Source organism: Carettochelys insculpta, chromosome 13, assembly GCF_033958435.1.
Source record: "Carettochelys insculpta isolate YL-2023 chromosome 13, ASM3395843v1, whole genome shotgun sequence".
Classification (NCBI taxonomy): domain Eukaryota; kingdom Metazoa; phylum Chordata; order Testudines; family Carettochelyidae; genus Carettochelys; species Carettochelys insculpta.
Window position 1 is genome coordinate 12502510 of NC_134149.1, and position 17484 is coordinate 12519993.

A 17484-nucleotide genomic window follows, 5' to 3' on the forward strand; every position below is an offset into this window, starting at 1 on the left:
CACCCTCAGTGCTTTAGGAAAAAACTCAATTCCCAGCTAGCAGTACTTCTGCAGGCAGATAATTTTCTCTAATAAATTTTCTATACTTGTTAGTGACCTGGCTGGTTATTTCAAATGTCCTTTTTGCTTACAAAGAGACAACTGCTTTTTTCCACAGATGTTCACTCACCTCAGTAACATTCATAACTTTGATTGCTGCTAGTTGTCCTGTCTTAACGTGGCGGCCCTGTGAAAACAAGAGACATGCGGTAGGTAAAACAGACGTATGTAAATCATATGTATTCACTGAATCATAGAAATGTAGAGCTGAAAGGAACCTCAAGAGGTCATCTTCCCCATCTCCCCATGTTGAGTGACTATTAAGCAAGCAACATAAATCAATTTATCACTGATACAGTGATTTGGCATAGCAAGATTTTCTTGTTCAATTGCATTAAGTAGATGAAAAACATATTTGCAAGATGCAAAACCATTAGAATGAAATTCACAAGTTTCCAGGGGGCTAGTACCAGACCTGTGCCCAGCTTGAGTTCTGAGTTTGCAGGGAACATGATCTTTGTGCTGGCTCTACTGGGGTGAATTTCACCCTGAATGCAGAATAGGAAAAAAGAATATGAAACTCCTGTTTTCAGTGTCCTGTGGAATTCATTTGAAGGCTTCAATACAGCTCTCAGGAAACAGGCATCTCTGGTTTCCAAACCAGCATTTCTTGGTAATCTTATTTAGGTATCAAATAGGGTTACCACATTTGACCTTTCAAAAAAAAAAAAAAGGACACCCCAAGAGGGTATGTACCTGTATCAGTGTTTACGAACTCACATTGTATTAATGTGTTATAGCTTGTATAGTACATATACTATACTATGTATAGTATGGATAGTATAGTGTATATAATATGTATGAAGATAGTCCTTGCCAACTGTTTGAACCTTGCTAGACTGACAGCTCTGGAAACTGAGGTCCTTTGAGTCCAATGTGAGTTGGTAGATACTGGTACAGATACACTCTCTCTCAGAGTGTCCTCCTTTTTATAAGGCAACCTTGTGTCAAGGATTCAGTGAGCACAGAGCCCAAACAATCTTTTTATCCCCTTATGTCAGGGAAGAGACACACTGGTGAAACAATGAGTGGGGATGCAGACACTTCATCTTTCTGTGTGTATCCTACACATGGATAAGCAAAAGGACTCCAGTTTCCAGAACTGTCAATCTAGCAAGATTCAAACAGTCGGCAAGGACTACCTTCATACATTCCCTCTTCCTCTCCTTAGAGGGTTCTGTCTTGTGAAATAAGTCTCTAGAGCTCTCAGTGCTGCTAGATTTAACCAAGGGGCAGGGATCAATGGAAAAGGTTTTGCACTGGTAGAACACAGCGTTCTGTGATACGGGGGAGCCCTTCTGTAATGTATACTGAGACGAGAAGCGTTGTGTGAAACACGGAGACCTAGAAATTGAGACAAGCAAGAGCCTTACTTTAAAACAGACTTTTTAAACTTCTCTGTTCTTCAGGACAGTTGCAGAGGCATAGCCATTTTAGTTTGTAGCTTCACACAAAAAAGACCCAAGCAGTTCTATAGCACTATAAAGACTAACAATTCTATTTAATTAGGTAATGAGCTTTCGTGGTTAAGACCCATTACACCAGTTTTTCAGGATGGCCAGGCCACAATCCCTTGAATCCCTCCTCTAAGCAAAGTACAATATATTACCATGCTAACCAGCACTAATCTCATATTGAAGATTGCTTCAAATTACACAGGTCGACACCATGTGAGTTAAATGTTCCAATTATGTTTCCCATGGGCCAGATTTTCAGAAACAGCCTCCAGCTTCTAGAGTGCAATTTTCTCTCCTGCAAATGATGGTCGGCAATTTTGTACCCACAATTAACTGCAGTGGGTAAACCACAGGAAAGCAGGTAGTCCATCATGAAATGGTATAATTTGTGGATGCAAAGATTTGTAGTTGCAATTTTACACCTGTAAAATTAGAAGCCTTTTAAAAAAATCAGGCCCTATATGTTCAAAACTCCATATGACAATTATTTTGGGGGCTAAGCAATTTTGCATCAAGAAAAATGACTTCTCAAAACCAGGCAGTATGCCAGTGACATGTTTTCTTTTTAAAAATATAAATCAGGCTGAATTTTTGTATATTAATGAACACTCTCTTTCATTGCTCACTGTTGTCGGTGTGCACAGCTTTGTCTCATAACAAAGAAATCCCCATAATTCTCGTTTATCACAGAACTTAAAGAGGAAGCTAAACAAGACACACCCCAAAAAGTGCATGACATACACATCAGTGTGCTTGTCTACAGATCCTCTCCCGATGAGTGCTGCTCCAGACAGATGCCTGCCTTTGGTCACTATCCATTTCGGCTGACGTCAATCATGGTTAGTAAGCTTCCTTTTAGCAGCCACAGTTCCTTTGTTGGAGGCTATTGTTTGCAAATGTTTCCAGGCATTGAATGTCTTGGCAATGCAGTCAGAGGGCCCTCCACAATGTACAGTAATGCTAGACATGCTGGCATCCTGAGTTAACCCCAGACCTTGACTGGAATTGGACAGTCTGATACACTCAGATCTTCGGCCTCTTTACCTAGCTGGTCGCTGATCAGTCTGGGTGAAAACAGCTTATAGGGGGCTGCTATGTGCAATGCAGAAGGATGACACACTTAGTTTGCCTTTGAGAATTGATAAGGATTCTCATTATAACTGACGAGAACTTTGTAACTATCACAGATGGATGGAGGATCAATATGGGGAAAGAGAAAGGTTTCCTTTCATTATAACACAAAAAGTTTAGTACCACAACAGCAGTGCCTGGGGTTATTGAAAATTCCACAGAATAGCCAAGAAGAGAAGGTTTTGTGTTTTACCTTGATTTCAAGAACATCTGCCCAATTCACCCGTCTCTTTGTGTAAAATATAGCTGTTGTTTTACTGCCAGAATGATCTCTGTTCAATGCAAACCTGCTGTTCTTGCTTACTTTTATCACTGTAAATCAGAAATGCTAATTTCTGGAAACGTAGTATTGGGGCAAAAAGCGTTTACATTATAATGATTAGTCCCATGTTATTTTAGGTCTCTGGAGTTATATTAGTTTTCTTTGTGGGCCTCATTTTGGGTCTCTATCCACCTCAACAAATTACTACGTTCTTGTTATTTTGCCTATACCACTGACAGCAACTGGATTGACAAGAATGGGCATGTAGTCCATGGAAAGAGTGGTAGATCAGACCTCACCCCTGTAAATATTCCATTGTCTTGGTCACAGATATCCATCATGTGACAAACATACAGTAAGAGAACCAAGTAGGTCCTCATCCCATCATTCATCTACAGTCAGTCCCTGCTGGAATAAATGCTGGAAGGATAGAGCCCTTGTACAAAGTTACTTAGGTGAGCTTGAAACTTACTGGCAGAATGCACATAGTAATAAATACAAAAACAAACATGCTAAGTCAGAGCAATGGCCATTCCTGCAGATTCACTCTTGTTCTCAACATACTATTGGTCCCAGCTCTCTGTAGGCTTTATCATGTTATTGTTTGCTTGGACTGGGGGTCAGGGGAAGGAGGGGAGAAGAGATAATCTCAAGCCACCCAAAATTTGGAAGAGTAACAAATTCCATTTATTAAATATTTAGGTGCAAGGCAAACAATTAAAATGCTGACGAGGCAGACTAGAGAGAATGCTTCAGCAAAGTTGGCAACATGTTTATCAATCTGTTCTTTTAACAGTCATGAGATGCCAACCGTCATGTGCTTTGTGGTGAAATGGGGATTTTGTGGGTATGTTTTGTAGCCTGGCTTCCTGGAATAAATAATGGGCCTACCCTCCCCACTAATCTCCTAAACATGGCAGGTCAAGTGGCTCCTTTCATAGCATAGGCTATGTAATGAGCCTGATAGAGGATGGGATTACACATGTGGCAAAATACACATGTTCCATGTGACCTAACCCTCCCTCATCCAAATATGCACAGGCCTTTCCCACAACAGTGATTCTGCACTTAACAATAGCTCCCACACACAATCTCTGTCACAAAGGAGGCCACAGGAACAGCAGTATGGACACTAGAGTTCTCCTCCCACACCTCATTCAAAACATCCAGCAAGAACATTAACATCCATTCTCTTCAATGCCTTTTCTAATAAGTAACAGTCCCAGGCTGTCAACACTGGCTGCAAGCCAGAGTCCTGGGACGAGATTTGAACCTAGAACCTTCCAACTATGAGGAAAGCATGCTACCACCGGGAATGGCTCTTCAAAAAGGGGTTTCGACCATCCTAATTACCCCAGTTAAATTCCTGAGTGTAAATTTTCATGGACTGTTAATGGTGCTTGTCAAGGTTAGCCATGAGGCTCAGCAGAAGGTTCATGATAAGGTTGTTTGAATGTATAAACAGGGCTATGGATGGCAGTGATAATACAAATATAATACTCCTTTTTTGTTTTAAGTTGACTTTTCAGCTGTGGTAAGTTCCTTTTCCTTGCAAGTTTTACAAGTGGTTTTCAACCTCTTCAGCCCCGGCCTGAAATTCTCCCTCAAGCAACCTTCCTGAGTAATAGACAGAGTAAAGACTTCAGGGTTTGGCCTCTTTTTTGGGTTGTTTTGTTTATCAATATATCTCAGCGGTTATGCAGAGTTCAGGGGAACCCTTGTGCACTGCTACTTCTTTAGCAGCTGCAAGGTCTGTTTCCGTATGCATGGCAAAACTGGTACAGATCTTCTAAGAGATGTTTTTCCCCTTTTTCTTAAAGCCCCATGATCCACTCACTGGTTGCTTTAGCTGTTTCATTGCTAAGTAATATCAGCCACTGAGCTTATGCTGTGGGACGTCTTAACAATCCAGTCATTCAGAGCCAAATTCTGTGCACTTCACTTATGCGAGTAGTCTCACAGTGAGTAAGACAAGCAGAATGTAGCTTCTGAAAAAGGAAATTGCTTCGAAAACACCTTCCAACAGCAGCAAAGGCTTAACGGGTTCCCTCGCCTCACCCCGCAAACTACAGACGCAAAAGAACTATTCATTTCTAAAGCCATTTTTCTCCAGCGTTCAAAGGGCATTAGAGGCTTTTCGGAGGCAGAGTCCTGTGTGGAGCCCATCTATTACCTCAGGCTTTGGGCTCTGCAGAACAGGGCTGAGAGCTGGCAGTGTTTGTGAGGAAGAGACTCTGTGGTTATTAAGCTTCAGTCTTTGTCCATGTGTTCCGTTTGTCAGTCTGTTCTGACAGTTGAGACGATAACCAAATGATTCATCAGCCCTCCCCACCCGAAGAGAGTCAACTGAGTTTTCACCTTGAATATTGCCTTGAATAATAGCCAAGCTCAGACACAGCCCGGCCATCAAGCAGCAATCAAACAGGATGGCTTTTCTAGTAAAGAGCTCTCCAACATTTTGAACAGGCTTTGGATCAGGCCCCCATGTGGCGATATCCTTCCGTAATAGGTTTCCAAAGAAAGTTTAGTTCCACTTTCCCACCTAAACAGTCACTGTAATAACAGCTTGCAAAACTGAAGATAGTTGACACATTCCCCTAAAATAATCTATTTATCACTGATCACAGCTACATAGGTGGAGGGCACTGTACAGCAGAGATCTGGTTTCTATGTGCTTCTTCAGCTGTGCACTCACACAGCAGGGCTGGGAATGGGACTAGATTAGTCCATGTATTTCTTGTCTCAATTAATTTAGCCAGAGGAGCCCTCAATCTGCATCTTCTTGTGAGAATCAGACATACTGTACATGCACAGGGATGGAGAAAGTACGTTAGTCATTAGTGGTCTAACTGTTAAGATGCACAAGGGTCTCTGAAACAATTTCACAGATTTACAGTGAGTTTCATTTGGTTAGAACAAATTCTGCAAATGCTGCTCATAACAGGAGCAAGCTAATTGTTTTGCAACATGGCTTATGTAGCAATTACAGGCCCCGATTCTCAATTACATTCAAGCTGTGCTTGAGGGCAGTGGACACGGATGGAGGCAGAGTCAGCTGGGGCTTCCAGCCATCTGGCCCCAAACATGATCTAACTCATGCTGCTAAAATATAGTCTCTCACACCAGTGCATCGGGCATAGAGGAGCTCAGCTTTGCCACACACAACCCCACATGCCTCTTTCCACCCTTGTGCCAAGGATGTGGGCAGATGCTGGTGTAAAAGGTGGCTAAGCTGCTTTCTCCAGCTCTACGCAAATGGAGAGTCCTGCACATGGACATCTCCAACTGGTACTGACCAGGGAATCAGACCCAAGGGTTTCATGTTGCAAATGTCTCATGACTGATTCTGGCCCCCACCTTCCTCCTCTCTCACTGATAACTCACTTTGGCTCAAGTCAGCAGCTTGTCACTCCTACCCCACATATCCTTCTTGGTACCAAAAGCTCATTTATGTCTCCTTGTTTCTGTCCCCGCTCAACTGATGCAATAAGAACAACTCATGAGAGGTGGGGCAGAGGTGGAAAAAGTGCCCCCAAAAGTTACTTCAGTAAAATTTCAGCTGCTTTTGCAGGAAATGTTATTTAGAACAAGTCAAGGTGTCCATCCAGAAAACCACCTGAGTGTAAGTACAAACGCTGCCTGATCTTTATTGTACTCAAGTATCCATAATTAAGAACCAGCCCCCTGAGGAAACCCATGGATACTTGAGTACAATAAAGGGAGAAGACTTCTGTTCTTTTACTCAGGTAGATTCCCAGGAGGCTGCTTTAACTTTTAGTTAATTAAATTTTCCCCAAAAGCAGCTGAAATTTTACTCAAGTAACTTTGGGGGCACTTTTCCACCTCTGGGCAGGGGAAGTCTGTTCACCACAGACTCCAGGAGCAGGAGACCTGGGGCCAATGGTGGGTAACCTGCGATCTATAGGCCACACGCTGCCTGCCAGGGCTCTATATGTGGCCTGCGAGGCATTTTGTTTGCCGTTGTCAACATGCAGGGTTGCCAAATTCCACTGGTTTCCAACCATGTAATTTTTCCCTACCAGTATTACTAAAGGGACACACGTACAGCACGGGTGTCCTGGTTGCACACATCACTGACTGGGAGAGCTGTGCGCTCCCTCTGCATCCACTCCAACCACTGCTGTGGCTCAGCCGGCACACCTCACAATTTAGGTACGGCAGCACAGTTAGCAAAACTACTCTAACCTGGGAGACTGTCGTGAGTACTGCAATCTTGCAGCCCACTGAGATGAAGCAGGGCCACTTGTGCAGTGCACTCACTAGCCTAGGTTGCCCATCACTGACATAGCACCTACTCCAGGTTCTGAGAGTGACCTTGGACAAGTCATGTCGCTCCTATTTCCTCCGTAGATGTTCTCTATTGAGATGGTAAGTTCTTCGAGGCTGACTGGGTGCCACAATCTCTGCTGGGTTCTCTAGTCACTCCTCTAACACAAGAGATCAGCAATAGTACACGCTGCATGTATTTGGGGGCTGCTTGGGTCAAGGTGACGACCTGCAGTCCACTCAGATATGGAAAAAGTACCCATAAAGTTACTTGAGTAAAAATACAGCTGGGGGGGGATGTACTTAAGTACAAGTCACCAGTGTCCTTCTGGAAAACTACTTGAGGAAAAAGCACACACACATCACATCACATCTTTATTGTTCTCAAGTATCCAGAAGTGAAAGCAGCTGCACATTTACTCAAGTAACGTTTGGAGTACTTTTTCCACCTGTGAGCCCACTGAGGTGGTATGGAACAGCCTTGCTCTCCCAGGCGGATGGTTCAGCCCTCCCTGCTTTTGACTGGTACCAAAGAACTAGAACAGAAGTCTGACAGACAGCCTTAAATCTTGCTGCTGCAGCAGCAAAAAAGTGGAATTTGGTTTAAGTGGAACAGGAGTAATTGCAGGGAAAGAAGCTGTTAGGAGTTTATTGTTAGCTTTTGTTAGTTAATGGTCCGAGGCAGAGCTCAGGGTGGTTAACGCACTAAAAACTACCATTGAATTGCAGTTATGAACAATTTCTCAAGGATTACACCATTATCAACCATAACAAATGATTTACAAGGGCAATTGGGACAGCTGGGTTGCAAAAATCCATCGCTCTTTGGCAGTTAATTACCAGGCTTTTCTCTGCCCTGTAAGGAATTCAGGATACTCCTTGATGGGTTTGTAATTCCGATTGCAGTCCAGTCCTTTCATTTTAATCATGCAATTGGAGGTATTGCTGTGGAAACCCTACTTCAGCTACCACTATAAACTCTCCGGCAGCTCGCTCACAGCCTGGCCTTTATGTCGGCTATATTTTAATGCTGTAAATCAAACTGCACATTCCCCCTAGGAGTTTTTCCAGTCTTCGAAGTGGCATGAATCCCTGTGAGCACAGGATTGACTCCTGCTCTGGGATGCCCCTCAGTTCCATTTGTCATTTGCAAAGCTTCCTCCTTTTAGCAGCCGCTTTCATGCCAAGAGGGAAAAATACACAATCATCCGCAAAGCAACTGTCTGCCTGCTAACCAGTGGCAGGCAGTGCTGAGGTGTAGTAGCCCAGTTGGAAGTCTCAAACTGTAGTCACATCATCTTCCCTCAGACATCTAGTCTCTGTTATACTCCAAAGCATTCTAGCTCTCACCCGCAGAACCCCAGCAAGCACAAGGCCGAGTGTTGCTATGGAGCATCAGGGCAGCTCCTTCCCCACCCTCCATAAACATCTTCCTTCAACAGGGACTAGACAGCTGCCCCATGGCTATATCCAACAGTGAGGGCAGGAAGCACTGATCATGTGAGAAGATTATCCTAGCTCAGCAAACTAAATAATCTTCCTAACTCCCAACTGGCCTAACATTGAAGACTCTGGCCTAGAAGACTTTGCTGGGGTGAAATGGCATCGCTCCTCTGACACGCATGGAGCTACACTATTTATACCACTGAAGCATCTGCTGTGGGAACCTTTCCCTAAAGAGGGCGTTAGCTTCAACCATGTTAGGAACACTGTATACACTGGATTCTTCAGGGTAAGATTTTCCCTGCCCACCAGCTCCAGTGAAAAACATGGTTATTAAAGCACTGCAAATAATCAAAAATGTTCTTTATAGTTCATAATGTTATTCTTATATGGTAACTCACCAACGACCTTGTGAATACCTATGTGCCTCACATCATGCAGTCAGCCAATTATTAACCTTTACATCTATTTTTGTCTCTAGACCGTTTGTCTTTTTGATCAAGAACTCCTAACCAGTAAGAGCGAGGATCACCAAATTCGGTATACAGTTTCCTCTTATCATAAGTAAAAGCAACATAAGCCAGAAAAATGGGATATGCTTGAAACAGGATTGCTTCTTATAAAACCAAACAGAAAAAGAGAAAAAATCACCAGCTCAAGTACAGTCCTCAGGACTGACATAAAGGAGTGAATATTGAAAGAGAGTGAACCAAGACGAGCCAAAAAATAGGTTGAACCAAGAATAGGATGGGTTCTCAATAAATCTCACAGAAAGGATGGACAAATTTTAAACACCCCTTTTCAAGAAATCTGAAATAAAACTTAACTTCACAAAAATAACATTGCATTTGTGAAAAATACAATCATTTAAATCAAGCATGTATGTTTTCTTTTTATTAAAAAACTGAGTTAACTGAGTTAAGTACTTTACCAATGCAGGTAAATCTGTTAGTGGGAAATACAGGTAAGAACAACTGCATGTTACACTAGAGAACAGTAAGATGTAAAACATTAATGATAGTCTCATGTTGATACATAAAGTCAGAGATTGATTAATGACAGCCAGCGTACCATATTAAAACACAGACATTATATTAATATGATGAATTAGAGAGATGAAATATTAATAAAACTGAAAACTACTCAAAATCAAAAATGTGTCATTTCATTTCAAACTTGAAAATGGATAATTTTTCTAAACTTCGCAAATTTCTATAGCAAAAACTATGCCCACATCTAGTGAAAAATGAGATCCTATTAAAGCAAATGTTGGGTTATTGCGAAACAGAAATTAGTTTTCACTCTCCCTCCCCCACCAAAAAAAAAAAAAAGACTTAGTGGCCTTTGACTCCAAATACATGTAAAAATTCCGCAAGCATGTGAAGAGCAAATATTCATTCTATCAACTTTTGAGGAGGGTATGAAACAGACAAAAAGCAAAATTTGTGAATAATACACAAATAATACAAACCTACAGGAATGTGCCTGCCACCTTTTCAGAGCAAACAACTAGAAAAACAGTTCTGGGAAGAAATGGATAATTTTATACTCCTAGTGAAATTAATTATGCCATTATCCACATGAACTCTAAAAACCAAGATGCTGCCACTAGAAGTAGCTTATGTGTCAAGCTTTGACGCATACAGTTCCTATTTCCTCCCATTGTACCCATGGAAATGCAAATTGCATGCTTTGCTTAAAGTTCATCTGTGTTTGATTGCAGGCCAGAGGGAAAAGAAAACCAGACAAAAAATGTGAATCGAAGCCTTTTAGCAAACACAGATTTAATTATCCAGACATTGGCAATATTAGTACAAACACCAGATTACTGCCCCCTGCAAAACCTGAATGTGGCTCTTGGGCTTTGTCTACACTTGCACCGCCCTTTCAAAAGGGGGATGCTAATGAGACGCTTCAGGATATGCTAATGAGGTGCTGCAATGAACATGCAGCACCTCATTTGCATAATGGCGGCCACAGCACTTCGAAAGTGCCACTGTCGATTGCGCACGGCTCGTCTACATGGGGTCCTTTTCAAAATGACCCTGCACACTTCAAAATCCCCTTATTCCTCTAACCAAATAGTGCTGCGGCTGCCATTATGCATGTTCATTGCAGCACCTCATTAGCATATCCCAAAGTGTCTCATTAACATCCTCCTTTTGAAAGGGGGGTACTAGGGTAGACACAGCCTTGAAGTTCCTTCCCAACCTACATTTCTAATAGTCTCCATATCAGTTAATACTTGTGTAGATCTGCACGATATGGATGCCAGACTGGCAAGGCCTAGTTTTGAAAAAAGATGACTGAGGAAGAACCTGATAACAGCCTGCTGATATGTTAAGAGGACAGTGATAAAAGTATATTGAAAGTAAGACAAAAAGTGGCAGCTTAATCTGCAGCAATAGAGAGGTAGGTAAATATTAGAAAGTTTTTCCTAAGACTAGCTAAGCACTAGAACAGGCTTCAACAGAAGACTGTTAAATCTCTGTCACTGAGGCTTTTCAGACCAGGTTAGACAAACACCCTGTCCCTGCCTCTGTGCAGAGGATTGCACTAGACCAGTGGTTCTCAGCCTTGGGTATGTGTACCCCCCCCCCCCCCGGGGGTACTCAGAGCTCTTCCAGAAGGTGCATTAACTCAGTGTTTCTCAACCTCTTCTATGATAAAAAATTGGATTTATTTTATGTTCACCTAATTTTTCATTTATCCTTTTTGCACGAACATAAGTACAAAGGCAAGATTATGCCTGTGCAACTTCTTCCAACCAACAAGTTATGATTAAGTCATTTAAACAAATGTGTTGCAATGGTAGAAAAAAATGATTCTGAAAATGGTAGGTAGTGAGGGTATTTTCCTTTAAAAATCCCTGGCCTAACTCACCTCTAAAAGTCCCTCACAACCCTACATTTCACCGAGACTATGAAACAGCTAGGGGCTAGGACAAAGCAAATATTTCTTTTGAGGCGTCAGTGTGGGTTTCACGATACTGTACTTATGGAAAAATGGAACTAATATTTACTTATGGTTAAAATGTGGGTGATCTGAGAGTTCCAGATGATATAATGCCAGATATGAAAGAGTTTACTGTATTTCTGGTTTTTTTTAAATGAACTTATTGATTATGCTTGAGAAGTCCATGCAAAATGAGGCTACTAATACAATTTTAGTTCTACCCACTGCTGCTTAAGTGATTGTTATAGGTCTTTTAGAAAGTGATTACCAAGCTATGGGGTGAAATGCCCCTATGACCTCATGCTTTTTGGAGCTCCCTTGTTGAATGCCAACTATATTGCAGCTGTGCCAGCATATCTGTGAAATTAGGACAAAGGTCCTTTTATTTTAACTCCCATTTCAGGGTCTCATTTTCTGGATCGGGGTAAAGTTGCACTGACAGAACTCCTACAGATGCCATCAGATGATGTGAATACTGATGAATGGAAACACCTACAGTGTCCTCAATGCTCATTTGAACACTGCCCTTTGTGGAAAATGGAAAGAAACAGTAAGTACCAGCACTTTATACAAACAGTTAATGAGGGTTAACTCAGTGAGTGCCAGTCTTCTGGGTGCACTTGTGGTCCATGTAAACTGCAGTGACCTTAGGTGGCACAAGTATAGGGCAGAACAGTGAATGTTGAGCCAAATTCTACTGATGTCTGTGGAAAGGCTCATACTGGCTTTAATGAAGCTGGCGCAGGCCTTGAGTGCTTTGCATCCAGGGGTCTTGAAGGGAATCAAAGGAAGTCTTCCAAAGAGCTTGTCTTCTGGGGTTCGATTTCACACATCTAGTGTGAAATCAAACTTTCAGGGGTCAAGAGTTGAAGCCTGTACTCATCAATCTCAAGAGGAGAAAGGGAGGTTGACGGGACAGTCTCCTGTCAACCTCCCTCACTGAGGATGGCCAGATAAGTCAATAGTATATGAGTCGACTCCAGCTATGGCAATTGCTGTAGCTGGATTTGCATACCTACAATCGACTTCAACGTCAACTTCCTGGCCTCAGGAAGAGGAAAACTAAGGTTTCTCTGAAACACCGACTGTCCCCAATTCAGAAAAACACACAGGTGTTTAAGCATGTGCTTAAGTGCCGTTACTTCAATGGGACTTAAGCATGTACTTAAAACAAAGCAAGTACTCACGCACTCTTCCTGAATGGGAGCCATTATTGGCATAGAGAGCAAAGCCTTTCCATGCCTAGGTCTGGACAGATGCAGAGCAGAGCCAGAAGGAGCAGTGTGAAAAGGCTGCCTGTTCAGCTAGTCCCCTTCCTCCCATTTTATTTATTGGGACATAAAGCCTGATTTCTTTAGGCTTAAATTTCAGTATTTACATAAATAACCGTTAAAACAATCTTACCATTCACCTTGAGTTTAAGCATTTGTCACACCTCTTAACATCTGTTGAAACACATTGTAGGGTTTCCAACCCCAGGAACGCAATTATATAAAGGATACTACTATCTTCCCATGCCAAAAAACGGTGACCTCACAAACACAGGAGGCTTTATGTGCCTCAAGAATGTTCTGACTCTGCAGGAGCCTGCTGGCTTCCATGAGTCAGCAGCACTGCTGAAATTTAACAGCCAGAAAGAACTGGGTGGGAAGGAATAGGGGGGTCACTTTCATTTCGTCTGACCAGGGCCCACTCTCAAACTACAAGAGTTCAGACCTCAAAGACTCTGGCATAGGGCCAACGCTGCCCAGCACCTGTGGAATCCAACGGTGATTTATGAAACCCGAGTTCTGGGGTGCCAAGAGAATATTCATACTAAAAAATAAACAGCGTACAAAAAATTTCAGGCTTTGAAGATTTCTCTTCTCATTTTACAGGATGAGGCACATACAGAGAGACTTAAAGTGGGGTGAGGTGGAGAAGTTTGTTTTCCACTCTCTTAGCAGGCTTTATCCAGCTTCAGAAACATAACGAACTAACTGATGTGCATATGCATCAGAACGTTTTTCTGGATTAAACCAGAACTGTGTGTCATAGACTCTGAGTTACTGACAGGAAGTAACAATTTTGCTTGAGCTCAGAGACAGGGGACTGGACTTTTTGGAGCACAAGAAACTGAGTTTTATGCCCATCCACACCACAAAGCTCTGAGTAGCACTGATCAGTGACAGCCATAAAGTTCATATATTTGTATATGCTGCCTATCCTCAGGCTGATACAACCTTTCTGCTAGCATAGGCACAAATATACCCTGTGTATGCTCATGCATGTGCTTTCTCAAGTAATTTTGCTATAGTATAGGTTTTTCTAAAAGGGTAATCAAGTCCCTGAGTCTTTAATTAATTGCAAAATTGTGTTGTTTGTACATAACAGAACATTCAAATAAAGCAGAACACACAAGGACCAATCTCAAGTTAAAATCATGGGATTTTCTTTAGCAATGTCTTTATTTATATAATAGGACTGGAATGTCAAAAGGAGCCTATAGTATGCATACATCAGGGATAATGGAACTCGAGTTTATAGTTGCTGGGTTTGTTAAACTAGGGCTTGAACATCTATATTCATTTGTAATCCAGCCTCCACATTACCTTATGCAAGCCCAAATCCAACTGCCCAGATCCCAGCCTGCCTTGCACCCTTCAAAAGTATGGCTGCTCTAGACCTTTGCTCATAGTGCACCGTGAGAAAACTCAGTTGGGCACCAGAGGGCACGGAAAGTTGACCCACTGAGTTGTGGTGGATTCCCTGAGCACCACTAGGGCTGCAGCTACATTGCAAAGCGGTAAGGCTTGAGAGCTGGATCCTTGAGTTAGGGAATCCTGGTTGCAAACCTTAGGTTAGTACCGTGTGTGTAGACAGACTGGGGGAAAAGACGAAGAAGGTAGTGGAGGAGGGCTAAGATTCAAGCTGCATTCAAACTCTTGGTTTACAATGCAATGCAGAAATAACCTACTGGGCACTTAACTGCTATTAAAAACCTTAGCCTAGATCATTAACTGTGTATGATTTTAACATCCGATTTGTTTTTCACTCTCTCTCTTTTATTTATCATTTTGATGCACAGCTTGTGAATAATGCATCCATCCTGCAGGCACGATGTTAAAATCTTAACACCACACCATACCTCCATGTCTGCTTTATATCTGTACGGACATGGCCCGACTTGCAGCTAGGACAAGCTGGCTCCATTTCTGCGCCACTGTGAAGTCTATTTATGACTTGTGAGTACCAGACCCTAAAGAGGCACGGTGCATGGACCGCAGGCCCCCAAACTACTTGCTGAAGAGAATTAGAATGTATTGCTAGAAATACAGAGTGGGACAGACAAGAATCTTCCTGACAACCATTTGATGGACTGGACTCATGGTCCTGTACAACTTTCTAAGTCAGTGTTTCTTAAACTATGTTCTGTGAACAACTCGCAGGTGTGCCGCAAGCGTCTGACACCTTTTTGATATCATACACTGATGGTCTACATTTTCTGTTATTAAAACCAGATACTATGTTACTTCTTCATTGCTAGGATACCTGATTAAATTACTTCATTTTGATTTTGCTATATATGTCGCTGTTTGGGTTTTTTGGTCTGATGATACTTACTTTTTTTTTTTTTTTTTTAAAGAAAATTTTCATAGGTGCTCCACGTAAAGAATATTATTGTTTGGTGTTCTGTGGCCTCAAAAAGTTTAAGAAACACTGCTCTAAGTGGTTGACTTTTGATGTATAGCCTCATGAAACCCTTCCCTCCTGGTGTGGATACTGTGGGTGAAATCCTGGCCCCCAGTGAAGTCAGCAAAAACTCCAACTGGACTGTCACCCTGTAAACTCAGTGGTATCCACCCAAAGTCATTGGAATTGACCAGGAAACTGGTTCAGCAAAAGGGGCAAAATTTCTTGCAAACATTTTGGAACAAAATGTGTCATATTTTTCTACTGAAAATTTTTAAAAATCTTGACATTTTCTCAGCTGGCAGCTCTAGCTGGCGATCATTCATTCAAAGAAAGAAGGATCCTGGAGCCACAATTATAGTTTGAGAGAGGAATACAGGTTCAACCTCTGAAATCCGGGGCACTCTCGTCCAACAACATCCAGGGTCCGTCAGGACCACAGATACTACTGATCAGAGAGCTCCAGTGGCTGGGAACAGGTGCCAGCTGTGGAAGCCCTGTCTGGGGATGGGCAGCTACAGCTGGTGGAGGAAGCTGGTGGGTGCCAGCAAGCCGGGGGTCGGGTCACAGTGGCTGGAGGCTGGGAACCTGGCAGGGATCAGGAAGTCAGCAGGGGCTGGGTCACAACAATCAGGAAGCCTCTGGGAAGCAGCAGTCAGGCTGGGCCACTGGCACAGCTGGGGCCAGGCCACAGGCATAGCCAGGGAGTGGGGGCCGCAGACACAGCTGGAGAACAGCAGACAGAGAGAGGGAGCCGAATCTGGACCAGCAGCCAGACAGCCATGGCCTGGGGCTGGGGGCAGGAGCCTCGCCCGAGCCAGGAAGCTGCAGGCAGGTGGGCCCAGCGGGGCTGGTGGGTGGAACCAGGCCAACACTCCAAGCCAAGCAGTGGAGCGGGAGCAGCATGCAGCAGGGGAGCACTGACGTCCTCTGGTCTGGGATGTCTCAGGTCCCAAGGGAGCTGGACCAGGGAGGTGCAACATGGACTTCAGAATGCTGGTCTCCTGATTTCTGATTGGGCTCTGCAAGAGACAATCTGTAAGGCTCTGCTCCTGCAGTGACCTCTCCAAGAGCAGACCCATGTGTCCACACGTCTGGTGACTGAAGAGTCCCATGCCCACCGCTTACAGCATTTTTGGAAGAACTGGGTTTTTCAGAATTAATAAACTGATTTCTTACGTGACACCAGATGCATTTATGTGGATTAAAACATCTCTGTCTAAAAACAAAACAGTTTATTTAATTTACTACTTTATTATGCTTTGAAACTATGCCTCAAAGCTCATTTTTACAAGTAAAATGAAAAGTTATTTTTTTCTCAACTAAACTGTTTCAGATCACAGATGTCTGTTTGGCAAAGGTTCCCTCTTCAAGTAAACTAAAGGTCACTTATTCTGATAATTCCCTGCCAGCTGAAAGTGAATGCCCACTTCTTGTATTTACTTTAGGGACTGAAGTCAATCAGCACCCAGAAAGAAATTAAATATTGCATAAAAATTAGAAATAATTGTGAAATACAATGGATACAGTTGAACCGCAGACCTACTGAGAGACAGGAGCAGCAGTTACCGGTAACTTTAGAAAAAGAAGATTTAACTTTACTTTTAAAAAGTGGAAGTCAAATCCTAGTGAGGAAAATAGAAAGGAACATAAACACTCCCAAATTAAGTGTCATAATGTAATAAGAAAAGCCAAAGAAGATTTTGAGGAACAGCTAGCCAAAAATTCAAAAAACGATAGTAAAATGTTTTTTAAATACATTAGAAGCAGGAAGCCCGCTAAAAAAGCAGTGGGGCCCTTGGACGATAAAGATATAAAAGGAGCGATCAAGGAAGACAGTGCCATTGCGGAGTGATTAAATGATTTCTTTGCTTCAGTCTTCACGGCTGAGGATGTTACAGAGGTTCCTAAATTTGAGCCAGCCTTTTTAGGTGACAAATCTGATGAACTCACTCAGATTGAAGTGACATTAGAGAAGGTTTTGGAGTTAATTGATAAGCTGAATAGTAACAAGTCTCCAGGACCAGACGGTATTCACCCAAGGGTTCTGAAAGAACTCAAATGTGAAATTGCGGAGTTATTAACAGTGGTTTGTAACCTATCCTTTAAATCCACTTTGGTACCAAATGACTGGAAGACGGCCAATATAACGCCAATATTTAAAAAAGGCTCTAGAGG

General features: G+C 42.6%; 1 protein-coding gene across 3 annotated transcripts in view; it reads right to left on the reverse strand.

Annotated features, from left to right (window-relative positions):
* NRK (Nik related kinase) overlaps window positions 1-17484 on the reverse strand; it is a 137357-nt gene that overhangs the window by 91645 nt on the left and 28228 nt on the right. For all 3 annotated transcript variants that reach the window (XM_075007906.1, XM_075007905.1, XM_075007907.1), the window contains one exon: window positions 170-226. In XM_075007906.1, coding sequence (XP_074864007.1) covers window positions 170-226 — 57 coding nt within the window. The remainder of the gene's footprint in view (window positions 1-169; window positions 227-17484) is intronic.